Consider the following 27,946-nt stretch of genomic DNA (forward strand, 5'->3'; position numbering starts at 1 on the left):
AGAGCTGCCGGCGGCACAGAGCTCGCAGTGCGGCCCGCGCTTCCCAGTGTCCGCGCCCGCTGTTCGTGCCCGCCGTGCCCGTCCCGCCATGACCGCGGCCGCCGTCCCGCTCCGGCCTGGACCGGGGCCACTGCCTCTGCTCTTGCTGCCTCTGCTGCTGCTGCGCGCCGGCCCGGTGCGCGCCGACAGTAAGGTAGGCGCTTCGCTCCGACTCCGGCGCCGCTCCGCGGAGAACTGGGCGCGAGGGGGCGCTGTGGCTGGGGGTACGAGCCAAGCACTGTGTCGGGGCCGGGAACAGAGGACCCGGAGAGCGGAGATGGGACTTAGAAGAGGCCGCAGGGAGGCCGCAGGGGCTAGGGCTTCTGGAGAGGAGCGCGTGGGGGAGGAAGCGCTGGAGATGGCAGGGGTCCTTGGGAACCGGAGCCTCAGGAAGGGGCGCTGGGACCCAGTCCATGCGGGGAACGTCAGCACTGAAACCCCAGGCCAGTGAGAAGGGCGCTGGGAGCTTGGAGGGGGCACAGACCTGGAGATGCACCCCCCCCCCCAGACTAGGGAGGGAATTCCTAGGAGCGTTGGGCAGGGGCAGCCTGGAGACCTGGCTCCGAGTTTCCAGAGGCCGCGCACCTACGTGGGACAGACCCTGGGTCACTGGCACCCAGCCATCCTAGGTTTGCAGCAGGCCCTGGGCCAAGGTTTTCAGGCCGTGCTGGGGACCCAGAGTTCTTTCCCAGTGACCCCTGCTGGGTTGGCCTCTCTCCTGACTTCTTGTGTTCCTGCCAGGGATCTGATGCACCTTGTCTCCAGAAGCGACTGAGCTGTTCTCAGCTCTCAGTTGTGGCTAAAAAGATCTGCTCTGGTGTCAAGCAGATTTGGGTTCAAATCTCACCTTCACCTCTCCGCTGGGTGACCTTGGGCCTTTACCTCTCTGAGCTTCCAATTTCCCCACCTATAAATATGGGAGTAATAACATAGTTCTCACTCCCTGCTGTTGACGATTCCTAGATTAGTGAGATCAGGCCTGGAAAATCCTTAGCGCCCCTCTGGCACATAGCAGGTGCCCACTAAATGATACTGTAATTTTGAAATCTTACCACAGAGACCCCAAAAGGGAATGAGATCCAGAAAGTAGAGAGGGGAAGAACTTAGGTCAGTCAGAACAGGGACCCCTTAAGGATGTTCTGGAAGTGACGCAGTGAGGAGTGGGTCACGACTGGGGAAAAGTGAGAGACAGGAGGAAGGTAGGGCCCTGCTGGTAGAACATGAGAACAAGAATGACTTCTCTGGATGTTTCTAAACCTCTTTCCTGGGTACAAGGTGAGGCTGCCCTGTGCACAGGCAGGTAAAGGGCAGAGGCCACTAGCCGCATGGTAGGTATATGAGCAGTGGTCACTGGCAGACCTGGTATGCAAACAAGTGAACTGTAGACCTTACCCTGTGTTTCACAGACAAGGAGGCAATGATGATCATTCCCATTTTACAGACAGAGAAATTAGGGTCTATAGAAAGACAGCTGGGAGTTCCCGTCGTGGCTCAGCGGAAACGAATCTGACTAGCATCCATGAGGAGGCAGGTTCGATCCCTGGCCTCACTCAGTGGGTTAAGGATCGGGCATTGCCATCAGCTGTGGTGTAGGTGGCAGACATCACTCAGATCTGGCCTTGTTGTGGCCGTGGTGTAGGTCAGCGGCTACAGCTCCGATTCCACCCCTAGCCTGGGAACCTCCATGTGCCATAGGTGCAGCCCTAAAAAGACAGACAGACAGACAGAAAGAAAGGAAGGAAGGAAGAAAGGCAGCTGGCTTGTGAATCAAAAAACCTAGGTTCTGGCCCTTTGTTCTTTGGCTGGGTGACCTTGGGCAAGTCACTGCCTGTTTCTGGACCTTAGTTCCCTCATCTGAAAAACACTATCTCCCCCAATTCCCTTTCATACAGGGCTTTCTAGGATTCCCTGAGCTGGCTCAGATAGGGTAACAAGGGAGCAAAAAACCCCCAGATAACCTGATCAGCACTTTGCCACTTCTCATCTCTCCAGCTGGGAGGAATATTTGGCCTTGGGTGTCCTCTGAGCCATGCAGAAGGCAGTAGGGCTTGTGGGAGAAGGCTCACATTCAAAGCAAAGCAAAGCGAAGACAAAGAAAACCCAACACCCTGTTTATGTAGTGAGTCAGCCAAACACTTGCTAGGTTGGGGGGTGTGTGTCTAGTTGTCCCAGGGCAAGCTGGGGCTGGTGGGGTGAGGAGGCATGTCCTGGAGTTTGGAGGATGAAGCAGCTGTGGGACTCAGCACAGCCCTCCCCCAGATGCCTCCCACCCCACACCACCTCAGCCAGCTGGGAAAAATAAAAATCAAGTGATGGGTGAATTTACTCCGCATTCCTCAGCACAGCCAGAGACAGAGAGAGAGAGAGAGAGAGAGAGGGAGGGAGGTGTTTTCATTGTCACCCCCTCCCCCCATAACAATCCTCCTTCCTCTTCAAGCCTGTCCTGTTTTCTGGGGGTGAGGGGAGAGCCCTTTGGAGGGCCGGCCTGGGACCTGAAGTCTATTTAGGACCCTAAAGGGTTAAGTTGGCCCCTCCTCAGCCTCCTGCTCCTGGGAGGTCCAGCCTCCCCTTCTGCCCAGTACTTTCAGGGGTACAAGGGCAGCTCAAACCCCAGTACTCACCACAGAACTCTGTGGTCTCAGCCAGCTCCTCACTCAGCGTGGTTTAATTTTGTGTTTATAACAAGGTCTCTCCTAAACAAGACTTGGCGTTTCCATCTAAGGAAGTCTTTGTCACAGCTTCCCTGGCCTTTCGGAGAGGCTGTGCACTGCGGAGGTTAGGATGGACAGAAAGGTAACCACGTGACAGCCAGGCATGGCACCAGAGACCTCTGGGAACCTGCTTTTTGCTGCGTGTCCTTGGGAATGTGGCTGAGAATTCCTCATCTCTGCCTCAGTTTCCCTATCTGTGAAAGGGCCGCCAGCATCCCACTTCCTTCATGCATCCGGGGCGGCGGGAAGGGGGTGTTTGGTGAGCCCTGCCACTGACCAGGGGCCCAGGGCAGAGGGGAGGCCGAGGCCTGTGGGAGCTGGGCCAGGGGTGTGGGGGCGGGGGGGGCTGGAGTCAGTAGGCGGGGGTGTCCCAGACTGGAGCAGATGTTCCAAGCCAGGCCAGTCCCCGAGGCTTAGGTGTTGCTGCTCCTCCGCTCGGGGAGTTTCCGCCTGTGGGTGTAATTGGAAACAGGCTCCGGAGCAGGCAAGGGCTGCCCAGTGATAGTGTCCTCTTCCTGCACACAAAGAGTGAGGGGCCAAGCTAGGCCCCGCGGGGTCTCTCTGCAGGGAAGGGCCTGCCCCATCGTTCCTACTGGCTGGGGCACATGAAGAGCATCCTGGGTGCCAAGGCCCCCGCCCAGGATTTACACGGAGGATCTTCGGCAACACTCTGCGACTTCAGCGCTCCCTCCCCGTTGGACAGACTTGAACCCTGAGGCTCAAAAGAATCAGGTTGAGGCTGCGCAAAATCCAAGACAGGGAACTTGGGGAGTTTGGGCTCTCAGCCTTTAGTGGGCATCCAATTACCTGGGGAGCCTGAGAGGGTCTGAGCCAAGGGACGTGGACTGAGGACAGGGCACCTGCAGGGTCCACATTATTCTACTACAGGTAATTCTGAGGCACATCCCCCAGTTGAGAATCCACCAAGGTTTGTGGAGCAAGAGGGCAGCAGAGCATCAAAGAAGCACTCTGGGAAGGTTAATCCAGCGGAGAAGGGGCTCCTGTATTGTCCAGGTAGCGGTTAGTACGACCCAAGCCAGGCCGAGGCCGTGGAGTGGAGAATGAGGGATCCATGTGAGAGATACTTAGGAGGAAGCACCAGGAGAAAATGACTGATGTTCCAGAGAAAGAAGGGGGCTCAGAGATCTGGGCTGGGCAGGGGGGTAGGTAGCCAGGGGTTTGAGAGAAGACGCTGGGTCCAGTTTAGGACGGATGAAATTTGGGGTGCCTGTGGATATCCAGGGGGAGGGCGTCCAGCTGACAGTGGGCTCTGGGGGGAGGTCTCTGCCTGTAGGGGGACATGGGAACTGCCTCTCGATGCATCTGGCCACCTCAAGATGACACAGTTTGAAGCTGTTCTGTTTCTAGGACATTTTATAGGTTGAACTTCCACTTCCCCATTCTGTCAGATTTATCCATCTGTCTTCAGAAATATCTCAAGTATGCCTTCTCACCATCTTATTGTGAGATTTCCTGCAAATAGCTAGGGACCTTTTTGAGCACAAGCCACCCACACTTCTGGAGGCTTTGGCAGCCATGTGTGCTGAGTGAGGATGCAGAGAGAGATGGTGGGGGGTGGGGGCTGAGGCAGGGACTTTCCTGTATTGCAGTCCCTTCAGCCCTCATGTCGAGGGAAGGTGGATCAGGCCCAGTGGGCGCCCCATTTCCCCTGCCTCACCAAGGCCTAAGCCAGGGCCACCGTCTCCTCCCTAGCTCAGTTGCTGGTGGAGAAGCCCTTGCCTGGTGGCTATGAGTGGTCACAGGAGAAGGAGCATGTGAACTAAATTTTGGAGACAGGCTGTGCTGTGTGGCCCTGGACAAGCCCCTGGTCTTCTCTGATGCTCGCATTTCTCCTAAGATAGGGTTGTGGCGCGAGCAAAGAGAGGTAGAAAATGCTGTACAAATGTGAGAGAGGGTTATTGGCAGTGACTTTGACAGCAAGTAGAGAGCAGCCGTTCCATGCCAGGTGCTCTGCATGCATTGACCCATTTCAGCCTCAGGCCAAGCTTATGAGGAAAGGACTGCCACCCTCCCCATTTCACAGAGGAGGAAGCTGAAGCTCAGAGGGGTCAAGGCCACACAGAGGACATGTGGGAGCTAGGATTTGAGCCCAGGCCTGGCTCCTTACCATGTACTCTGCTGCCTCTAGTCAAGCACCACAAAACATAGTAGCCACAGGAGGTGGGGCCCTGCCTGGGCTCCTGGCAGCTGGACTGGGCCAGAGGCCTTCTTCCGCCTCCTGACTCCTGGCCTATGTCAGGGCCTTGGCCGCCGCATCAGGATGTAGTGCCTCATCTTGGGGCCGGGGAGGAATGTTGCGGTCTGATGTGGAGGCTGTTGCTGCTGGTGGGGGTGGGGGTTGGGATTTGGGTGAGTCCCGAGGAAGAGGTCTCTCTGGCTTGGCCACACCAAGCACACCCACATCCATGTGCTGGGCCCAGCCCCACCTGGGGGAGTGGGTGGGAGTGACTAGGGGTTCCAGAAGAGCTGGGAAGGGGGCCCAGAAATCACAGAGAGAGGCCGGGCTTACAGCACTAGCAGCGATCTAAAGAATGTGCAGCACCCGAGCCGGGCTGTCAGCCTTCGCAGGTGAGGAGAAGTGCCCAGCAGCGCCTGGAGTACACTTCGCCCACTGAGGACCCAGGACAAAGCTGCCACCCACAGCCGCCCCCTTCCCCACCCTCCTCATCCCCCAGGGGACTGCAAGTACACTCATCCTGGGCTCTGAGCCCCTTGAACAAGTCATTTGATGGCTCCAAGGCTATTTCCTCATCTGGAGGACACTGCCAAGAATATCTGCCAATCACATGGAGAAACAAAGGGATAAACAAGCCCCCATCAGGATGATTGGTGGTGCTGTTAACTACAAGATACAGGCCACCGTGTGCGCTCCTGGTGCTGGACTGGGATAGTCCTGGGATCCTGTCTCTCAGTCTTCACACAGGTCTTTGTTGGGTACACACCAGTGGTAGTCTCATTTTATAGTTGAGGAAACTGAGGCACAGAGAGGGTAAGTCATCTACCCAAGAGCACACATCTGAGGGGGGCCATGGCTGTGTTGCTAATCACTGCCCCACACTTCCCCCAGCACTCAGCGAGTTCTCTTGTTTTGTTTTGTTTTTTCTTTTTTGTTTTTGTTTGTTTTTCTTTTTTCTTTTTCTCAGTGAGTTCTCAATAAATGTCTCTGCCCTGGGCTCTGCACCCCGGGCTTGCTTCCTTCGTCCACTGTCTGTCCACAAAACAGCCTGAGTGAGCATCCTATGATGCAGATCTGACCCCAGGTCTCCTGCCTAAAACCTTTCCATGACTCTCCAGGATTTTTAAGAAGAAGCCCAGATGCTCAGCCAGCTTTCATGACCCTCTGTGGGCCAGGCTCTACCATCCCCAGCCCCACTTCTTGCCACCCAGGTTTCCTGTAGGCACCAGCCAGAGTGAACCTCCTCCAGGCCCCCAAAGTGCCAGGCCCTTGCCTGTCTGCATATCTGATCTGCTGTCCCTGTAATCCTCTGCTCACGCTTAGAGATGTTCCCCAGGGTGCCCTCCTCCAAGCAGTCTTCATGGGCTCCCTATGTCTGCTTCTCCCATGGCTGGAAGGTCAAGGACGTATCTCTATCTATTTCTTCTGCCCCTGCAGCTATCACCCAGAGTCTGGCAGAGGCCAGGGGCTCAAACAGCTGTCTGAGGGCTCAGAGCAGAAATGGGGTGTCTACCACCCTTCCCCCAGCACTGGCCTTTTTTTTTTTCTTTTTGTCTTTTCTATGGCCACTCCCACAGCATATGGAGGTTCCCAGGCTAGGGGTCTAATCAGAGCTGTAGCCGCTGGCCTACACCAGAGCCACAGCAACTCGGGATCCGAGCCACCTCTGCGGACCCACTGAGCAAGGCCAGGGATCAAACCTGCAACCTCATGGTTCCTAGTCAGTTTCGTTAACCACTGCACCACGACGGGAACTCCAGCAGACGCTGGCCTTTGACTCACCGGAGCCCCTCTTGCAGGTGTTTGGCGACGTGGACCAGGTGCGCATGACCTCCGAGGGCTCCGACTGCCGCTGCAAGTGCATCATGCGGCCACTGAGCAAGGACGCGTGCAGCCGGGTGCGCAGCGGGCGGGCGCGGGTGGAGGACTTCTACACCGTGGAGACCGTGAGCTCGGGGACCGACTGCCGCTGCTCCTGCACCGCGCCGCCCTCCTCACTCAACCCCTGCGAGAACGAGTGGAAGATGGAGAAGCTCAAGAAACAGGCGCCCGAGCTCCTCAAGGTAGACTTTCTGGAGTAAAGGCAGGGATGGGGACCCTTTGGCGTGAATGCCTGGTGGAGGGGGGGCCTGTCCCTCCACCGACAGGTCCACAGGTTCTAAGGCGGGGGCTGTAAGACCATTCGGCCAGGCAGTGACAGAGGCAGCCTTCGATGGCTAGTTTACCTGAACATAGAATAGAGAGCCCTTTACCATCTATTAGCATCTAGTCTAGCGTCCTGCATTTTTTCCCAAACCAGGTCATCTGTGCGCACCTCCGTGTAGTATTTTACATTTTCAATTGTGTGGCATGTGACTGCTTTCAGTGTAATAATATTTCCCATATTGACATACCACCTTTGTGCCAGATGTTGTGCTAAGCTCTTTTTTTTTTTAACATTATTTCTCTAAATTCTTAAACCAGTCTGTGAAACATGGGATCTTTGTCCTTCATTTTATAGTCAAGAAAACTGAGGCTTGGAGAAGTTAGGTAACTGGCCCAAGCTCTCACAGAATGACATGTAACCTCAAGTCTATACCATACATTTACGTGACTTTGTGCTTATAACCCCCTCACCGCACGGACCCCACTGCAGGAAAGACAGGCAGAGCAGCAAGAGGCCCGTAAAGAATTGTCTCCCAGCGTTTGGCTAAAAACGTTTCCTTTAAATTTAACTTTAGTTTTATTTTTGCAACAATGGAATGGATACCAAACCTCTCAAAGTTGCAGGGGGGATTGAATTTTAGGCCAAGTGGCCTCTTGACAGCTTGGCAGTCCCTGGACCACACCATCTCCCAATCCCACTAGGGGCCTGCAGACTCCATGCGCTGAAGCCATAGGCCAGTTGTCAATTATAGGGACAAACCCAACTTGTGCTCAAATCCACTTCTCAACAACTGAATTGTAAGCATAATTGACATAAGGACACACAAAATCTTTTCCTCAATGCTGACTAATTCAGTTTTGCCACAGCCCTTTGGGGAGGGAACTTGTGTTCCTAGTGTTATGGGGAGGGGCAGGGGGCGGGGAATGAGAGGGTGGAATCTGAGGCCCAGAGAGGAGTTGTGACTTGCCTAAGATCACAGAGCAAGAAATTGGCAGCACTAAGACTTGAACCCAGGAATTCTCTACTGTGTCCCCCTGCCACTGGAGAAGTCACTAGGCAGTTCTCTCCGTCCGGAGCCTATTGTCCCTTCAGCCTTTCAGTGCACAGCGGCCCTGGGAGCTTTGACTCAGCCTTAGAGGACTGAATGAGAGAATGGGGGGATTACCCAGCAGATAGGGTTGTAGGGGGAACACAGAGAAGACACTGTGCCTCCTTGACATGGCAGGAGCAGGGGTGAGTAACCCCAAGGGGAGAAGCGGACAGAGGCAGGAGGAGACAGGGCTGAGGTCTCTCTCACTCAGCTTGGCTCCTCCCCACCCTCAGTGGGAGGCTCTCCGTGGGCAGCCCCCCAGGAGAGGAGGTTAGGGGAAGCCACTATGGAGGGGAACACCCACCCGACACCCTCCCCTTGTCTCTCCCCAAACACTTCCCCTCGGGCTAAGGACAGCAGCTATGACTTGGTCTTAGTTGTGTGGCTCTGAGTGGGATAGATGGGATTCTAGGTCCCTTTTCCTGGGGAGGTTGGCTGCAGGGGGCCATATACTTCTCACCTCTTCAGTCCCTTTCCTTCTGGACATGAACTAGACATGGCCCCACCCTTGAGGACTCCCAGTCTTGTGGAGGCACAGCTCCTGACCCCAATAACAGCAGTGTGGTCAGTGCTGGGCCAATGGACATCCCAGGAACTGTGGTAACGTTGGAGCTGGGCTTTGAGGGATGTGTAGGAGTCCCTCAGGCAAAACAGAAATAAGGATATTCCAGATGAGAGTAAGTGGAGTGGGTGTGATCCCAGGGTACCACTCTGCCCTCTCTCTGCCCCAGCCCCACGAAGCCACCTGTCACTTCCTCCAACACAGTACTTCTCAAACTATATGCGGTGAAAGACCAGTTTTTTAAAAATCAGTCAAGAACCAATACTTTTATAAAAGACTATAAAGGGAATTGTTAGAAAAATGAAATGGAATAGAAACAGACATGCAAAATACAAGTCCAGTAATATATTATTAGAGTCCACAGATACAAAAACCCTGTCAAATGGCTGTGAGAGTTGAAAAGCCTACCCTCACTTTTTGTAATTATTTTATCACAGACTGGTGACGAGCAGTTTGGACTGGTGCTGGTCCACAGACCTCACTTGGAGTAGCACGGCTCACACACGCTATGCTTCTTCTCACCTCCAGCTTCTTTGCACGAGCTGTCCCCTTTGCCTAGAATGCCATTCTCCTGCCGTCTTTGGCTAATGTGTGCTCCTCCTTCAGAGCTCAACTCAAACAAAACTTCCTCCTGGCAGACTTTACTCACCCACACCCACTCCCAGACAAGGTCATTGCCTTGTTGTTAACACCCTGGGCACCTGGCTGTTTCCTTCTGCGTTCCCTGATCCCGGCACCTCTGTGTTGCTCTGCATTCTCTGACCTCCTATGAGGGACCACAAAGGCTGTGTCTGTATTGTTCATCACTGTCCTTGGTGCCTGGCCCCAAGTCAGCATTTGCTGAGGCTGAAGGAGGTGGCAGTGGAAGATCAAGGAGGGCTCTAATGCCAGGCTCAGGGGATCGGAAGCCATAAATGGGAAGTGGGGAGCCACAGCAAGTGATCTAGTGGGGAGAGACCGTGGTCAAAGCTGTGCTTTGTGGCACAGTGGATTAAGGATTCGGCTCAGGTTGCTGCTGTGGCGCAGATTTGATCTCTGGCCTGGGAACTTCCACATGCTGCAGGTGGAGCCCCCCTCCAAAAATAAAAATAAAAATAAAAATACTGGGAGCTCCCGTCGTGGCTCTGCGGAAAAGAATCTGACTAGAATCCATGAGGACACAGGTTCAATCCCTGGCCTCACTCAGTGGGTTAAGGATCCGGCATTGCTGTGAGCTGTGGTGTTGGCCAGAGGCTACAGCTCCGATTCACCCCCTAGCCTGGGAACCGCCATATGCTGTGAGTGCAGCCCTAAAAAGCAAAATATATATATGCATATATGCTCTGCTTTGGGAAGCCAGTTCTGATGGCCATGACAGCAGCAGAGTGAAGCCAGAAAGTCCCCTTCTAGCCCCCTGGAATAGTTTTCATTACTGCTTCTGTTCATGAAGCCCACACTGAGCCAAGCCCTGTCCACATGGTGCTGCTTGCACAGCAATCCTGCTGCCCACTTCACAGAGGAGGAAGCTGAGGCCCAGGAGAGTCTACGTGCACGGCTCTCAAACTGAGCTCCACAGAGCCCTGGGGGTACCATGCAACCCCTCAGAGCCTGAACAAGGTTGGAGGGGAGCAGAGAAGACTCGAGGCCTTATCCCTGCTTCCAGCAGAGCCCCCACGCCCTCGTTCTGTTTTAGGGATCAGTGTCTACTCAGAGAAAAACTCTCTGGCTTCAAACAGCTCAAGCTCCCCTGGGAGAGTGGGAGTAAAACTGTGTTGGAAATAGCTGGCCAAGGCCAGATAGCCGCCCTGGCCTGCTCAGGCCCTGAAAATGCACGCAGGAGGGCAGGCTGGGAGAACAGCTCACTGGAAGCGAGAGAAAGCCCATTTCCCAACCAGCCCCTAGTGCCAAGGTTTTTCTGACACTCTCACTGGCATCTTGGCCATCTGGAGGGAAGGATCATATCCTGCTCAGGTGTGACAGGGAGGAGGAAGAGGGGCAGCTCAGGGAAGGCCCCTTCCCTGAGGAGACCCAGCGTCTGCTCCTTTGTCGTGCAAGTCCCTCCCCTGCTTCTGGCCTCGGCTTCCCCATCTGAACACAGGAACAGTAAAACATGGTAGGAAAGAATGGTTTATACCAATCTGGGTTCTGCTTCTGGCTCCCCCATTTAACAGCCAGATGGCCCTGGTATCACCTCTCTAAGCAGCAGCTTCCCGATCCGTAAGACAAAAGTGATCCAAACCTTGTCTTAGGTTGGGTGCCTGGAAGCAGACTCTGAAGCGAGTGACCTGTGTGCAGGTGACATATTATGAAAGTGCTCCCAGGATCAACAGATACCCAAGTGGGAGAAGCCACAGGAGCTCATTCTGGGCAGTCGGAGGGAAATAAGCCCCACAGGGGTGTGGTTCCAGGCTAAGGGTCCATTACAGCCCCAGGGGACACTGGAGCGTGAGTGGCAGCTCACTTGTCCTACCAGGGCTTGGGGTTCAGGAGCTGGGCTTCTAGGCGCCCACATCAGTCAGGCATTGCCTACAGGCTGCCCCAGGAAGACACACACTCCAGGCACTTTGGGGGGCAAAATGGATCTTTGAAGAGAGTCACAGATGCAGGCTGTTAAGAGAGAGACACATGGGAGTTCCCGCTGTGGTGCAGTGGGTTAAGAATCCAACTGCAACGGCTCCAGTCACTGCGGAGACGTAGGTTCCATCCCCGACCCGGCGCAGTGGGTTAAGGGATCCAGCATTGCAGCAGCTGTGGCATAGGTTGGACTCAATCCCTGGCCTGGAAAGTTCCATGTGCCATGGGTGTGGCCATTAGGGGGAAAAAAAAAAGGGGAGGCACATGGAAGCCAGGGTTGGACACAAGAAACAGGAGGAGGGATCCAGGGAGGCGGATGAAGCTCCTCCAGTGCCCACTACACACCTTGTAGGGGTGATGAGGATTAAGTGAAGTGACTTGTTCTAGCCCCTACCTAGTGCCTCCCGTATGAGAAGTGCTCAAAAGAGGGAACGTGAGGCTTTTCTCGTGATTAGGAGCAGGCCGGGTCTAGTCAAGCTGACCATTTTGGGTTCTGCGCTCTGGAAGGGCTCCTTTCACACCCCCTATGCCCGGCTGTGTGCTGTGCCTTTTCCCCAACCTCTGCCTTCCCCGGGCAGCTGCAGTCCATGGTGGATCTCCTGGAGGGCACCTTGTACAGCATGGACCTGATGAAAGTGCACGCCTACGTCCACAAGCTGGCTTCCCAGATGAACACGCTGGAAGAGGTAAGGGCAGGGCTCGAGCCAGAGGCCAGGCTGGACAGTGCTGGGGGCCAAGGCCAGTGTCCAAAGGGGCCTGGGCAATTCTGTCTAGACTGCAGTGGCTGTTAGAAGCTGGACTCCGGCAGGAGCTAGGGGAGGGAGATGCCGGTCCAGCCTTTGGGGAGGAGGTCTAACTGGGCCTCAAGGGCCTACAGACAGCTGGAAGGCTGAGTGGAGAAACTGAGGCACCTACTGGCTGCATGAAAGGGGTGTGGAGGGGGCTGCAACTTGCAGTTGCCCTGACTCATCAAAACCAGGGCCCACATACTGCCCAACTCCCGGGCAACCGTTCAACATGAAATATCAGCATTGTGCAAAACTGGCCAAGCCTACTGGGACCAGGCTGGAGGCAGCCCGGCTGCCCAAGGACCTACCTACAGTGGAGGCAGAGGTGCTAAATGTCTTCTTCTGGTCAGAGCAAACGTGCTAGAGGGCTGGCACGTGGCTAAGACTGCCCCCTGAGGACAGGGCCAGGGTTGGGTGAACGTGGAGGGTCAGGCTGCAGATTTGAGGTTTGCATCTCTGCTGGCACAGCCTGGCCTCCGCCTGTTTCCTGCATCCGGTCTCTGCTGGGCTGCTGGGAGCCTGGGGACATGCAGCTGCCAGGAGGGGCATGAGGGCTTCCTTTTCCAGCTTCCTTTCCAGGGGGAGGGGGCACCTGGGTATCCTGTGCCCCATAGTGGGAGATTAACCCCTTACAGACCTCAAAGCTAGGGTCACAGTGGCTTTAATTATTCAAAAAGTGTTTGGTGGAGTTCCCGTCGTGGTGCAGTGGTTAACGAATCTGACTAAGAACCATGAGGTTGCGGGTTCGATCCCTGGCCTTGCTCAGTGGGTTAAGGATCCAGCGTTGCCATGAGCTGTGGTGTAGGTTGCAGACGCAGCTTGGATTCTGAGTTGCTGTGGCTCTGGCATAGGCCAGCGGCTATGGCTCCGATTCAACCCCTAGCCTGGGAACCTCCATATGCCATGGAAGCAGCCCCAAAAATGGCAAAAAGACCCCCAAAAAAAGTGTTTGGTGATTATCTCTTATGTGTCAGCATGAGAGAAAGGTTAATAGTCACTGAATTTCTACTGTGCCCCAGCATTTTCTGGGCATCTAGTACGTGCCAGGCTCTCCTGTTGGTGGTTCTACTCTTAGCCTCCTTTGGCCTTTCCTCTTGTAGTCGTAGGAAATATTAACTCACTTCATGAATCTATGAGCCAAATGATCTGGAGGGTACATCTGCAGAGCCTGGAACAAATCAGAAATTATTTCCATAGCCACAAAGAAATGAGGTTTTAATTATCTTCTGTTTTGCATTATCTGTGCTTTGCTTCTGTTCACTGAGTGATAACTCTAAAAAGAAAAGAAAAGAAAACGGCCTTTGCTAACTCTGGAAGGAAGCAGAAAGAACAGTCTCACTCGGGAAGAGCTGGCTCCCTCTGCCCAAGGGAAAAACATCACGGAGGTCGGGCAGCCGTTTGGGCTCCCAGCTTCCCTCTGCTTTCGTCCCTGACACCAGTGGTTCTCAGCCAGGGGCGATTTTGCTCCCCAGGGCCAACTGACAGTATCTGGAGGCATTTTGAGTTGTCACAACTTGGGGAGGTGGGTGGTGGATGCTGTTGGCCTCTAGTGGGTAGAGGCCAGGGGTGCTGCTGGACATCCTACAATGCACGGGGCCTCCCTACGACACACAGATGCCAGCAGTGCTGAGGCTGAGCAGCCTGCCTTACACAGTCTGCCTTCTGTCTTCCCTGTGATCCATTTAAGAGTGCACTGTCTTGTTCCTTAGCCTTCCTGGACCTCACCGTCACCCTGACATTTAGTTGTTATTATGAGAGGGATCATTTTACTGGCAAGGAAACAGGTTCAAAGAGGTAAAGTCACTGGCTCCAAGTTACCCAGCCAGGAAGTGAAGAGCAAGGATCCGAACCCAGCTCTGCCCTAGCTCCTGCCCTGCTGCCTCTTGGTCCCCGAATCTGTTTCCATTCAGGGCTGACTGGACATAAATCACTTTGAGGTTATATTCTCTTCCGTACAAATGTCTAGCAATGAAATTCTGATCTCGTCTTCCTGATGCTCCAGGGTGTCGCAGCAAAGAGGGGCTTCTTGCATCTGACTCTAGTCCCTCCTGCTCCAGCTGAGAAGCCGACTCAGACAAATGGATGCCACACATACCCCTGGCCTGCTAGGGCTGTGGGGACCTGGGGCTGATCCCTTCCAGACCACCCTGAGTCCTGCCCCATGGACAAGGCCTGCCTGGGCAACAGCCCAGCAGTGGGGCCCCCTGGGTGGGAGGTTCACAGAGATTGAGAACCAGGGGTGTCTCAGGAGGGCCTGGGGTGAGAAGGGGTGAGGCTGGAGGCTGCTGAAGCCAGGCAGTGTCCCCAGCAAGGAGGAGGCAACTAGGGAGAGCCTGACAACAAGAGCAGGAGTAAAAGGCGGGGCTCGGGAAGGAGTCAACCCCATCCAGGCGACAAGCCAGAGACTTGGAGACTAGGAAGGGATCAGCAACCATAGCAAAACCCCAAAGAGTTTCATTATTGGAGTATTTTATAAAAAGGGGGTATTTATGTATTACTTGCAAAATTAAAAGGTAATTTTAAAGTAGCAGAGGGTTGGTAGCAACTTCAAAGATGGATCCACAAGGGACTGGCTAAATACATTTTGACCCATCCATATAGTGGCAGACTGTCTGGCCAGTAAGACATATGTAGGAGTGTCCAAAATAGACTCAAGTGAGAAAGCAAAGTGGAAAGAGAAAGGAAGGAAAGCAGGAAGGCAGGAAGGAAGGAAGGAAGAAGGGAGAGAGGGAGGAAGAGAGGAAGGAAGGGAAAGCCGTACCAATTATCAGCATTGAGAAATAGGTGAATGGAAGACATAGATCCCTTTTAAACCCATCTGTATCCTTTCATTTAGTCCTAAGAACATAATATCTATTTTTTCATTCATTGACTGTTTTTTTAAAAGATGCTAATAACTACAGGTTCTCTTAGCAACCTGCTTTTATCCACCCATGCTTGCTGGTGCTGCCCCCACCCATTCTTCCCCGAACCCTGCTGGGGAAGACCGGGCAGGAAGCTGGGGTGCCGCCAGGGTGGGGGGTGGTCAGAGGCTGCTGGAAAGACCTCTGGGTCTGCCCCCACAGAGCATCAAGGCCAACCTGAGCCGGGAGAACGAGGTGGTGAGGGAGAGCATGCGCCACTTCAGCGAGCAGCTGAAGCACTACGAGAACCACTCGGCCATCATGATGAGCATCAAGAAGGAGCTCTCCAGCCTGGGCCTCCAGCTGCTGCAGAAGGATGCAGCCTCGGTGCCCGGCGCCCCCCCAGCCACCGGCCCTGGCAGCAAGGCTCAGGTGAGGCCAGAGCTCTGGTGACAGGGCCAGAAAGTGGAAGCACAGTGCGCCAGGACCTCCACCTGGAGGGCCAGCTGGGTGGGGCTTTGGGGCTCTGGGACTGGGTGGAGGGCTGGCACAGGGGGAGAGTCTGTGGCAGGGCGGGGGCAGGGTGTGCCCACCGTGCAGTGAGCAGCTAGCACAGGGAGCTGGGGCAGACACGGGGATCCAGCTGAGGGGTGTGACCCCTGAGCCAGACATTTGGCCCTGGGAGACCAGGTCAGCTTCATCAAAACCACCTTTAGCCTCCTCTGCTGTGGCTGAGGGGGCCTGCTCAGGGGCAGATGGGCAATGCCTCAGGCACCCCAGCTGACTAATACCACTTCATCTAACCCATCCCGGGGTGGGGGACTCCTGCAACAAACACCCTGACAGTCTGTAAACTTAGCGCACAAAGTGAGCAAAGGCCTGATTTTGTCACCAGGCAGGTAAAACACACGTTGGGGCAAATTTGAAAAAGGCCCACAGCTAGGCAGACAGATTGCAGAAAAGGCTCTTCCCCTGGGCAGGTAAATTAGAGAGAGGAGCCCTCTTTGGGTGGATAAATTGCACAAAGACTCCTTCCTCTGCTAGACACACACCAGGGCTGTGTCTGTGCAACTGGAGTACAGACTAGACTTCAGTCCCATTCATGCCTCTTTGACCAGTCACCGTGCGCAGGACATGACCCCCACCAATCCCCCCAGTGGCCTTGGTTTCTTTGGTTAGTGGGGGAGGAAGGGAGCTGACTTCTTCACAGACATGATCTCAATTAACCCCATCCCTAGGAAGAGGGATGCTCATGCCCATGTGGCAGAAGCGGAAACCTGGGGTGGGATCACGTGGAGAGGGTGGCTGTCCTGGAACCCGAGACTGCATGACCGCCAAGCCCCTGCTCTTCCTCTCCTCCCCTTGGCTTCCTGTGCTGATATTTTGACGATGGGGCCATTTTTGTCTATAGCAGGGACCACCTAGACGCTGATAAAGCGGGGAGGAAGCCTGGTGCCTTGGCCCAGAGCTGGCTTCCTACTCAGTCCCGTGCCAACTCCAGAGCAAGAATGAATCCTATCTGGGCCGTGGCACAGAAGGTCTAGTTACTGTCCTCTCTGTATCTCCTAGAGAGTCTGCCTGACAATGGGCGATGTCACAGGCCCTGTGTTCTTGTGCCAAGCCAGCATCAGAGACATTTCAGAGGATGTAAAAATAACACAATTCACAAAATGTTAGAAACAACATGCCCTAAGGGCCATGCCCTGTGACCAACCATCCCAGTTTGCCCGGGACAGAAGGGTTTCCCAGGAGGCCGGGTTTTCAGCCCTAACACTGGGAAAGTTCAGGCACACTGGAAGGAATGGTCACCCGGCCCAGGGGCCTGAGAACCTCCCAGAAACCAGTGAGGGAGGGAGCCAGGGATGGGAAGCTGGCCCAGTGACCGGCCACCTCCCCGGGGAGACCACTGCAGTCTCCTTGCAGGGGAGTGTACGGGAGGTGGAAGATGGAACAGGAATCCAACCTGTCAGGCTGGCCTTCAAGCCGGCAGGGGAGCTAGAGCGCTGAGTGGGGAAACCAACGCATAGCGTGGCACCGCTGTCACCCCCGTGGGAGGAAAGCTGGGATCTCATGAGGGCCCGGAGAGGCACCACCATGTCCGGCTCCCGCATGCCGAGCCTCCCTGACTTGCTCCGGCCCCCCGAGTCTGAGCGCTCCCTCTTCCCCCAGGACACAGCTGGAGGGAAAGGCAAAGACAGCAACAAGCATGGCAGCGTGCAGAAGACCTTTGTGGACAAGGGCCTCCCCAGACCTCCCAAGGAGAAGCTGCTGAAGGCGGAAAAGCTGAAGAAGGAGGGTGGCAAGGCCCGATTCCCTCAGCCCACAGCCAAGCCCCGGGCCCTGGCCCAGCAGCAGGCCGTGATCCGAGGCATCACCTACTACAAGGCGGGCAGGAAGGAGATGACCGAAGCCATGGCTGGTGAGTTGGAGGGAGATGGGAAGCTTGGGGAGTGGGGCCTCCTTGCAGAGCCCAGGGTCCTCTCCATTGTCAGCCTGCCCCAGATCTCAGCTCCACGGCTTACGTGTTGGTGCCCTTTGCTCAGCCATACCATGGCATAATCCCCCCAAACCCCCTGGGGTTCTGGAGGATGAAATGATGAAATCAACACAAAAGGCCACTCAGTTCTTCTCCAGTATTTACAGCTGTCCCCACTCTCCTTGAAAGATTTGCTGAAGGTTCACTATGTACGTGCTGGAGCTTCCAGACGTTCTGCCTGATGCAGAGCTCAGAGGCTAGTGGGAGAAAACAGACCCATGACCAGCTGCCTCGGGTGAGGGGGGAGAACGCAGGGACCGGGCCAGGGTTCTGGAAGGTGACGTGGGCCTGCGAGGCACCTCTCATTCTCAGACTGGTACTAGGACGGCCCGTCCAGCACCTCCCACTCTTGTCCCCCCAGAGAAGAGCCCACCGACTCCTGTATCTTTCCTGCAGCTCCCTGCCAGGCCACAGTGAAGGGCAACAGAGTGATTAACTGAGAAACAAGAGACTAAATTCCCAGGGTACCCACGTTTCTGGGCTGTCTCCATGGGTGTGGTTCCTGATTCTTCCTCTGAGCCCCTCCCCTGATGCCTGCCCTCCTCTCATGTCCCTGAGAGGTGTCCCAAGCCAGCCCCCTTCCTGGGTCCTGCTGACCACCTCCTCCAATGAGGTCCTCTAGCCAGCCTGGACCCAAGGGGGCTGGGGCATGGAGCTCTGAGGGACCCATCTCCTTCAAAAGCCCCCTCAATTCTTGGTCTCTTGGGGCTCAGGGGCCTCTTCTCCCAGCTCCTGGTGCCAGCTGCTGGCTCTGAGTCCTGCCAGCTCTGCCTGGCCACAGCACAAGGGCCTTTGACCCCTAACCGGGGCTCTGCCCAAGAACAGCTGCAGGCATCTGACTCTGCCAGCATGGCCGTGGGAACAAGCCCCTGCCCTGCAGGCTGCTGAGGCCGGGGGAAGGGCAATGCCCACTGATGGGGGGGGGGGTGACCATTTCCGAGAGACTCCAGGGGCTCCACAGCGTGGCCTTGCTAAACTCCTGTACAGAGAGGAAGCTGGCAGGGAGAGAAAAGGAAGGAACCAGGCGAATGTCCTGGAGTCAAGGTTCCTCAAGGCCTCTCGGGGGCCACACCGTCACTGAAACGACAGCAGCAGACATTGTCCCTGGCATCACAGCTTTCTGAGTCCTTTCACACATGCTGTTGCACTTTTATTTGGCCACACCCACAGCATGTAGAAGTTCCTGGGCCAAGGATTGAACCTACCAGTGACCAGAGCCGCTATCGTGACAACACCTGATCCTTAACCTGCTGTGCCACAGGGGAACTCCGTGCTGTTTCACTCGATCCAAGTGAGGAAACAAGCTCAGACAGGTGAAGTGACTGCCTCGGGTTTCACCGAGAGTTAGTGGGACCAGGACCCAGAAGCTGAGGTGTCTTTGTCCCCTGATCTGTGCCCCTGAGTCCTCCAGCTTTCCTTACCCAGACTCCATCCATCCCAGCCCAGGGAAGTGGGTAGGTCATGAATGACCCAGAGGTGGCTCCAAACCTGTCCCACAGAGCTGCAAAAGTCCTATCAGCAACGCCCATGCCAGAGGGAGAAGGGTGCCAAGAAAACCGAGAGCTGGGCGATAGGAGGTGAACAAAGGGACAGAGAGAGATAGAGACCTGGGGTCCAGAGGTGACAGGAAGCTGGCTGCACATGCCTGTCCCTACCTGCAAATCCTAAGTGAGAGAAACTAGAGGGTGGTTCCAGGGGAGAGGACGAGGAGAAAGTCTGTCAAGTGGGAGCAGGGGTTTCTGCCTCCTGGCATTGAATCCAGGGGGTGAAAGAGCTGGTACAAAGAGTCTGCCTCCTTGGAGGGGAAGGGGTCTCACATTTTGGCACCTCGCGCTTGCCGGGATCTGTGCAAATGTTAGACACACGTTTTCCTCTAATCAGCACAGCAGCTTAACGTGGTGCACCCCATGACGCTCCTTGCACAGAAGGGGGAGCTGAGGCCCCCCCAAGGCCACTCACCTGAGGGGCTCAGAGCCAGTCTGCTGACCATGAAACCCTTCCACCTCCCGCTTTTCAAGGCCTTCCACTCCTCACAGGCCACCCCCACCTCTCCGCCATGGCCCAGCCCACTGGGCCTGGGGAGGACCCCGGGCAGCAGCAGGGGCTGCCAGGATGTGAGCACAGGGTCTTCTCTCCACAGACAATGCCCTCAAGGGCACTTCCTGGCTGGAGCAGCTGCCACCCAGGGTGGAAGGCAGGCTACCCGAGCCCAACTCGGCAGAGCGTGATGAGGCTGGTGGGCCCAGGGCCTCCGAGGCAGCAGACTTGGCCCCTGGCACCCCTGCCTCGGGTCCCACCCTCACCCCCACTCCCACTGCCAGCCCTCTACCCACCGAGCCACCTTCCCGCCCAGAAGTCCCCAGCCCAGGTGAGTAAGTCAGTCTCCTAGGGGTAAGTACACTATAGCCCTTGGGCCAAATGCAGCCTGCAGCCTGGCTTTGTACAGCCCTCGAGCTAAGAATGGTTCTTACATTTTTAAAGGGTGGTTTAAAAAAAAAAGAGAGAGAGAGAATATGGGACAGAAGTGTGTGGTCTGGAAAATCTAAAATGTTTGCTATCTCATCTTAACAGAAAAAAGGTTGACAACATTTACAGTGAAACAGGTAGTCTTTTTAACAAATTCTTCTTAAAATATCATCAAGGAGTTCCCATCATGGCACAGCAGAAACAAATCTGACTAGGAACCAGGAGGTTGCGGGTTTGATCCCTGGCCTCGCTCAGTGGGTTAAGGATCCAGCGTTGCCATGAGCTATGGTGTAGGTCGCAGACATGGCTTGGATCCAGAGTTGCTGTGGCTCTGACGTAGGCCGACAGCTACTGCTCCCATTAGACCCCTAGCCTGGGAACCTCCATATGCCACGGGTGTGGCCCTAAAAAGACAAGAAGACAAAAAAAAAAATCACGTCACCGAGAATCCAATCATCAAATCCAGCAACTATTTCTATGTCTTTATTTCTTCTGTCCAGTCTTTGGCCCTGTTGTTGTAGTTTTAGCTTGTAGCTTTGGGTAGAAATCTTCCTTATTATAATCATCAATCCCATCCTTCTGGAGGGCCTCTTGGCTACCTGTGATAACAAGCCAGCCTTAAAACCATTCTCCGCTCTGGTCACGTGCATTCCACTTCTAGGAATCTTTCCTAAGGAATTCACCAGCTATGTGGACAACAGCTGGCGGCCTAGTGGAACCTTGAAATCACATCATTAAAAGGCCATTTAATGATGTGAGAAATTGCTTAGTGGAGGGGGGGGAAAAAGCAGGGTACATAGAACTGTATATTCGGAAGAATCATTTTTTAAAGTATATCTGCATGACTATGCGCAAAGAAAAAGAGAAAATACAACACGTTTAAAATTTTTTGAATAATAAAATTTTGAATGATTTCTCTGTTTTCTCCAGTCTCTTTTTCTGAATGTTCTGTGTTTTTTAGAATGAGCAGACATTGCTTTGATCATGAGGAAAGGAAAAAAAAAAAAAAAAGGCTGCAAACAAAACCTCGGGAGGGATTTAGTAAGACCCAGATAACATTCCCAGGACTGCTGCTGTGACTTGGGGCCTGTGACTCTGGGTATCAAATGCTGTACCCTTTGCTTCCCACAGGCAGAGAGGCAAGCTGCGAGGGCACCCTGCGAGCCGTGGACCCCCCCGTGAGGCACCACAGCTACGGGCGCCATGAGGGAGCCTGGATGAAGGACCCTGCTGCCAAGGATGACAAGATCTATGTCACCAACTACTACTATGGAAACAGCCTGGTGGAATTCCGCAACCTGGAGAACTTCAAGCAAGGTCGGGGACCCCGTGAGATGGGAAAGGGGCAGGTGTGGGTACCTTGGAGAAGGTCCCCATGGAGGCTTGGCCCTCCTTTGCCTTGTGGTTTCCCGTGACCCAGACTTCCCCTGCCCAGCCTAGCTCCAAATGGTTACCTACCCCAAGAAGAGGAGTCTGGGGGCACCCCCTGTGTGCCAGCACTGGGCCAGGAGCTGGAAGGCCACAGCAAACAAGATGGACATGGTCTTGCCCTCATGAGGGAAACTTACTGTCAAGGGTAGCAATACACAGAGTTTCCACTTGTTGAGTGCTTATTATGTGCTAATCGCCCTGTGTGTATCAGTGCCTGGTATCTTTGTAGCTTCCCGAGCTGGAGGTTATCATCCTGTTTTACAGGTGAGCAGAGCCCCAGGCCTTACAGGAGCTTCAGGTCTGGGCAGGGAAAGGCAGAAATTTGGTTATCAGATCTGGAACATGATGAGGGGAAAGGGTCATTGAGACATGACCTGCCTTCCAGAAATGCACCATCTGATGTGGGTGGCAAAGGTTTAAAGAAACAATTTCAATACAGTGCTAGAGGGAGGCCTTAGGGGGCTGTGGGAACCCAGGCTGGAGATCAGGGAAGACTTCCCAGAGGAGGTGATGCTGAGACCGGGGAGGGGGGGGGAGGGGGGGGAGAGAAATCTCACAGGCAACACCCAGAGACAAAGCACAGGGGCTGGTATCAGCCTGTGTCTAAATTCTGGCTGTGCTGTTTCACAACCGCATGGCCTTGAGCCTGCTTCCTCCCCCGGCAAATGGGATGATAAGAGAACCTCCTTCCTGAGCCTGTCTCCATGGGACAAGATGATCGCCCTGGCTCAGGCCCACAGCACTGCTCGGTGTCCACTGTTTGCTGGGCCCTGGGGTGAGCTGGGGGTTGTCCGGGTGTGACCGTCTGCCCTCTACACGCAGGCCGCTGGAGTAACATGTACAAGCTGCCCTACAACTGGATCGGCACGGGCCACGTGGTGTACCAGGGCGCCTTCTACTACAACCGCGCCTTCACCAAGAACATCATCAAGTACGACCTCCGCCAGCGCTTCGTGGCCTCCTGGGCGCTGCTGCCCGACGTGGTGTACGAGGACACCACGCCCTGGAAGTGGCGCGGCCACTCGGACATCGACTTTGCCGTGGACGAGAGCGGCCTGTGGGTCATCTACCCCGCCGCGGATGACCGCGATGAGGCCCAGCCCGAGGTGATCGTGCTCAGCCGCCTGGACCCGGGCGACCTCTCTGTGCACCGCGAGACCACGTGGAAGACGCGGCTGCGACGCAACTCGTACGGGAACTGCTTCCTGGTGTGCGGCATCCTGTACGCGGTGGACACGTACAACCAGCGGGAGGGCCACGTGGCCTACGCCTTCGACACGCACACCGGCGCCGACGCCCGCCTGCAGCTGCCCTTCCTCAACGAGCACGCCTACACCACGCAGATCGACTACAACCCCAAGGAGCGGGTGCTCTACGCCTGGGACAACGGCCACCAGCTCACCTACACCCTCCACTTCGTGGTCTGAGCGGGGACCTGCGCTCGCGGGAGCGGAGTGGCCGTGGGCACGGGGGCTCCCCACAGCAGCTCCTGCAAGGCACCTCCTCAGCAACTCTTCATTGGGAGCCGGGCCTGGCGCGAGGTGCTGGGCAGGTGGGGTAGCCAGGATCAAGCTTCCTTAGTGCTCAGTGGAGTAATCATCGCTTCCAGTTACAGAATATTGTGCCAAGAACTTCACTGTGCACGAACCCACTTAATCCTCCTAATGACACTCTTGGAGGGAGAGACCACTAGCCCCCTTAACGGATGAGGAGACTGAGGCCTCAGCTTGGATCAGGCAGGCCTGTTTCACCGATGAGGAGACCGATCATATTCTCCCCTCCCTCCTGTTCTCCCAAACCTGTTTCCCTTCCCTCGGGCTACTCAAAACCAGAGGCTTTGGGGATCAACACGCTTGCGTTGGGTGGAGGTCCGGCTCTGTGTGCCACCCCAGGCCCCTATTCTGACTGAGCTATTGGTGGCCCTGGACTTTGGGCCCTTGGCTATTGTCTCTGCTCCTTGCCTTTGGCCACCCCCCCACCCCATTCCCACCCCACCCGCTGTCAGACTGCATTCCAAACCTCCACAGTCACCCAGCCACTGAGCAGAAACCACACCCCGAGAAAAAAATACGAGCCCTCGTTCCAAGACCCCCCCTCCCCGTACTCATTTTTATTTTCTCTTATTCTTCACCAGTGCCGTCATTTGTTTCTGCAGGAGCAGCTGAGGAGGCTGCAGGCAGCTGCCTGCCAGCAGCAACTCTACCAGGGTGGGGAACTGGGCCAGGCCCCGAGGCTCCCTCTCCACCCAGAAGTGCTGGCTTTGGCCACATACCCAGGTTGTGGGACCTCTCCCCTGTCCCTCCCAGAGCCTTTGGGCCTGGGATCCACCTCGTTCTTTCTCTCTGTTTGAACCCACAACGTATACACACTCAGGGATACCTCTAGGTCTGCCATGAGCAGGACGCTAGGCCTGAGGCTGGGTAGTGCCAGGATGAAACAGGTTCGCTCCTCCTTGTCAGTCCTAACCTGGTCATTGGCTGGGCTGGCCCAGCAGCCTGGGGACTGGAGGGGGCTGAGATGTGGGCAGTCAGGTCCAGAGGAGGCTTCGGACCTTCTGGTTACAGGGAAGAGCCAGAGGGTGGCGGCTGAGAGGGAAGGAGAAAGGGGGTCTGTGGCTCGAGCTTTTCTTGGCTGCAGAGAGGTTGGTGACAGGGCTGCCCAGAGCCCAAGACTTGGGACCGAGGATGCACATACAGGCTACCTCGCCCAGGGCTGCTGCTGGCTCCACCGAGCCGCAGACTCAGACAGCCCAGAGGAGGAGACCTTCAGGCCTGCCCTCACCTGCTCTGAACAGCATTTTCAGAGCTGGGACGTTCCCCAGTCCAACTCCCTGTTTCACCAAAGGAGAGACAGGCCCAGAAAGGTTTAGAGAAGGGCTCAGGGCCACGAAGAACAGGACACAGCCGAGCTCCTTCCAGAAGGGCTTTGTCTGTATCCTTTATTTTCCTGGCTTCAAGGCAGCTAGGCAATAGGCCACCCAGCACCCAAGCCACCCCAGTACCTCTGAAGGGTATTTACTGCTGGTCTCTATACAAACCAGCCCTTGGTATCTGTACACGTGAACACCCAGCTGCCATGTTAGGAAATTCAACTGCATACCCAAGAGTGTAAGGAAATGCTTTTGTGCAGAATATATTTCTTTCAGGCATTGTCAGGTAATGTGGTTTTGTTTAAGCTATAAAATTAACTCACCCCTGAAATAAAGGGGGAAGATGATGCCCAGCCAAGCACAGCCTGACTCATAGGGGTGAATACGTCCAGCCTCCCCCACCCAACCGAAGGCTGAGGGTTCCACTTGCAGACTCTTCAGGGGGCTGTGAGTCCCAGTGTTTCCCTGGGCCCTGGGTGTGGGTTTTAGAAAACTGTCTTTTTGATATCATGGCCCAACCATGTGAGAAGTATTCAGGCTCCTCTTTCCCCATTAGTCTGAGAAAAAGGAAAATTAGAATGGACTGATTGTTGAAGGACAAGCAAGATGGTGTTATGGAATTTCCCTTGTGGCCCAGCAGGTTAAGGATCTGCATTGTCACTGCAGTGGCCTGGGTCACTGCTGTGCTGTGGGTTTGATCCCTGGCCCGGGAATTTTTACATGCTACCAGCACAGCCCAAAAAAAAGTTTTCTAGGGGAGAGGATGCTGGCTACAGCCTCTAAACATTCACTGAGCCCCTTCTGTTTTCGGGCCTTTGCATGTGGGTTGTGCTGTAGGTAGAGTTTTTCCTCACTTTACAGATAGTCAAACTGGAGCTCAGAGAAGCTAAATGGAGGCGGTTAAGTGGAGAACCAGGTTCCCAAATCCTGTCGTATAATCTGAGCATCAACAGAGGGTTAGCTTAGGGATGCCACGTGCGTGTTTTTCTTGCATCATCCCAACAGTGGAAGGTATAATACTCTGAGTGTGCCCATTTTACAGACAAGGAAACTGAGGTAAAGGAACTTACCCAAAGTCACAAGGCAGCTTAGTCTGTAGTGCAGTCAGGGTTTCAGGGCTGGTCAGTACATGTTTGTTGCCAATTGTGCGTCACTCTAGCAGCGGCTCTAGAAATGATGGCTGTTTTTTTTTCACCAGTGTGGCCAAGCTGCAAACTGCATCTACATATGAGATCCAAGAAAGAGGCTGGGGTCAGATTTATAAAGAGCCTTGACTGCCAAGCCAAGGAGTGACTGCCTCCGATAACATTTGGAACAAAATTAAGTGTGAATTAACAGAGAAAAGGAAATTCTAAGACAGTTGGATTTTGTCCTATCAGAGATGCGAAGCAGGGAAGAGTTTCTGTGGTGGGCTTTATCATGTTTGGTAATAAGTACTTCAAGCTAGGAAGGAAGAGGGCCAGGCTTTCCTACCAGCCTCAGCAGTAAGGCAAAGGAAGCTGATTCTTTTTTCTGAACAACATGATACACAAAGAGGCTTTGGTGGCCACCTTTGCTCCTTTCCTAGAGATTTCTAGGCCTTAATATTCAATTTGCTCTGCTTGGGGGAAAAAAAGAGACCTCTGCCTTGGTGGGCAGCCCTAAAGGTGAGGGTGAGGGTTTTTTCCTAGGAATGACTTGAGGGTTCCTGAAAGCCCATGGGTTTCTTCTAAAGCATCCTTTCCTCCATGACAGCATTGCAAACCACTCTGGGCACAGGAGGCCACAGTGCTGGATGGTTGTCGGGGAGCCCTGGAGAGCAGTGAGGGAGTCCTTCGTCAGAATCAACTATGCTCCGAGCAGCTGCGCAATTGGGCAGGGACGTGACCGACAGAGGGGACAGATGTCACCTCCCTTTTCTGGCTGGAGACCTGCAACTTAGGACAAAGGGCAGCTGAGGGCCCCAAAGCGCCCTCCTGGTGCTAGAAGGCACCTTTACCCACATTATCACGAACCCACCCAAGGCTGGCGTTACTTTCTCCCCATTGCAGGGGGCAAACCTCAAGTTCAGGAAGGTGAAGCAACCTGCTCAGGGTCACGAATCTTTAACAAGTAGTGGAGTCAAGAGTTGAACCAGGTCTGTTTTTACACCGAAGCCCCAAACTGACGGTGGTTAGGAATGTTGTAACTGGTCACATTTTTGGCCACTGGGAAACTCAAAGTCAAATTTGAGATTATTTGTAACAGTTGTACTGAGGCTCCTCCTCAACTCTGGCTTCATTCTAGCTTTCTGCTTTTACGTGTACCCTGATCTCTTTCTTTTTGTTATATTTTATCTATTTTTTTAAATTGCCACAATATGCCAGTATGTTTTTTTTTGTAACAAGGTAGATGATACCTAAATAAAACACATGATCAAAGGTTTGATTTAATAATTTTAACGAGGAGTTCCCTGGTGGCCTAGCGGCTAAGGATCCAGCAATGACACTGGTGGGGTGTGGGTTCGATCCCTGGCCCGGGAACTTCCGCATGATGTGGGTGTGGCTAAATACATACATCAATAAATAAAAGTCTGAACTGAATGCCGTGTTCTGCATCCTCATCATAACACAGACATAACCTCAAAACAGCGCAGAGTTTGTTATGAGAATTGGCCTTGCGATTATGCTGCTGCTGGAACCTGGTGTGAAGCGTGAGCTAGAGAAGAAGGTGCCAACTCAGGCTGAAAACACTGGGCCCTCCCAGTGGAGGGGAGAGGTGAGCCATTCCCAAAGGTGTGCAGACACTACCTTGCAGCTCCACCTTCTTACGCCAGCTGCAGAGTCCCGAATCACGGAATATGGGGCTGATAGGGAGGTAAGAACAAGAGGAAATGCTTTCCAGAGTCATGGTATCAGGGAAGGGCCTTGGGCATCATTTAGTTCCACAGTTCTCAAACCAGTCATTCACGTACAGGCCCTCTTTGCAGTTTTTGTCATTTCCCTTTACCACCTTCAATATAGCTTACTACTTCCTTTTCTGATCATTTCATTCTTTTTACTAAAATAACTTTATTTCAAAGGGAAGCTTTTTTGTTTGTTTGTTTGTTTCATTTTAGGGCCGCACCTGCAGGCCTATGGAGGATCCCAGGCTAGGAGTTGAATCAGAGCTGCAGCTGCCGACCTATGCCTTGACCACGGCAACACGGGATCTGAGCTGCATCTGTGACCTACACCACAGCTCATGGCAACGCTGGATCTTTAACCCACTGAGCGAGGCCAGGGATGGAACCCGTATCCTCATGGATACTAGTCGGATTTGTTTCCGCTGAGCCACAGCTGGAACTCCCTCAAAGGGAAGCTTTATAAGCCATGAGCAGAAACAAACAACAACAACAACAACAAAAAAAAAACTTAAAAAAAATTTAAATGAATATTACAACAGTTAAAAGAGAGCCAGTGACCACAGACACAAAGTGACCTGAATGCCACACTGAGAACGAGCAGCACTGATGTGTTCCACTGGATACTGTGCCTGTGAGCCCAACTCAAGCTCTTTGTGCAAAAAAGAAGATTAGCAAATGTTCAGAGAACAGAAAGAGTGAACCAGCAAAAGGGGACATTGTCTTTGATATAATCAGAGGGTTGGGATCGGAAGAGAATAATTTCTCCCATGTGATGCGGTGGTCCTCCCCCTACCCTGGCCCCCTGACCCCCGACCCCCGGCGGTCTTTCACATGGTGGTTCAGGAACCTCCA

General features: G+C 54.3%; 1 protein-coding gene across 2 annotated transcripts; it reads left to right on the forward strand.

Annotated features, from left to right (window-relative positions):
• Nucleotides 1–26,792, forward strand: OLFML2A (olfactomedin like 2A). Of its 2 annotated transcripts, NM_001258360.2 has the most exon segments (8): nucleotides 89–193; nucleotides 6,747–7,010; nucleotides 11,877–11,984; nucleotides 15,152–15,361; nucleotides 17,099–17,348; nucleotides 19,606–19,833; nucleotides 21,063–21,248; nucleotides 22,185–22,789. In NM_001258360.2, coding segments are annotated over 8 exon segments (1,956 nt in total).
• Nucleotides 26,793–27,946: the final 1,154 nt, after the last annotated feature.

This window comes from Sus scrofa, chromosome 1 (assembly GCF_054392235.1).
Source record: "Sus scrofa isolate SSC_HxYL_T2T_F1_AM1 chromosome 1, Sscrofa_HxYL_maternal_Yorkshire_Landrace_v2.0, whole genome shotgun sequence".
NCBI lineage: Eukaryota > Metazoa > Chordata > Mammalia > Artiodactyla > Suidae > Sus > Sus scrofa.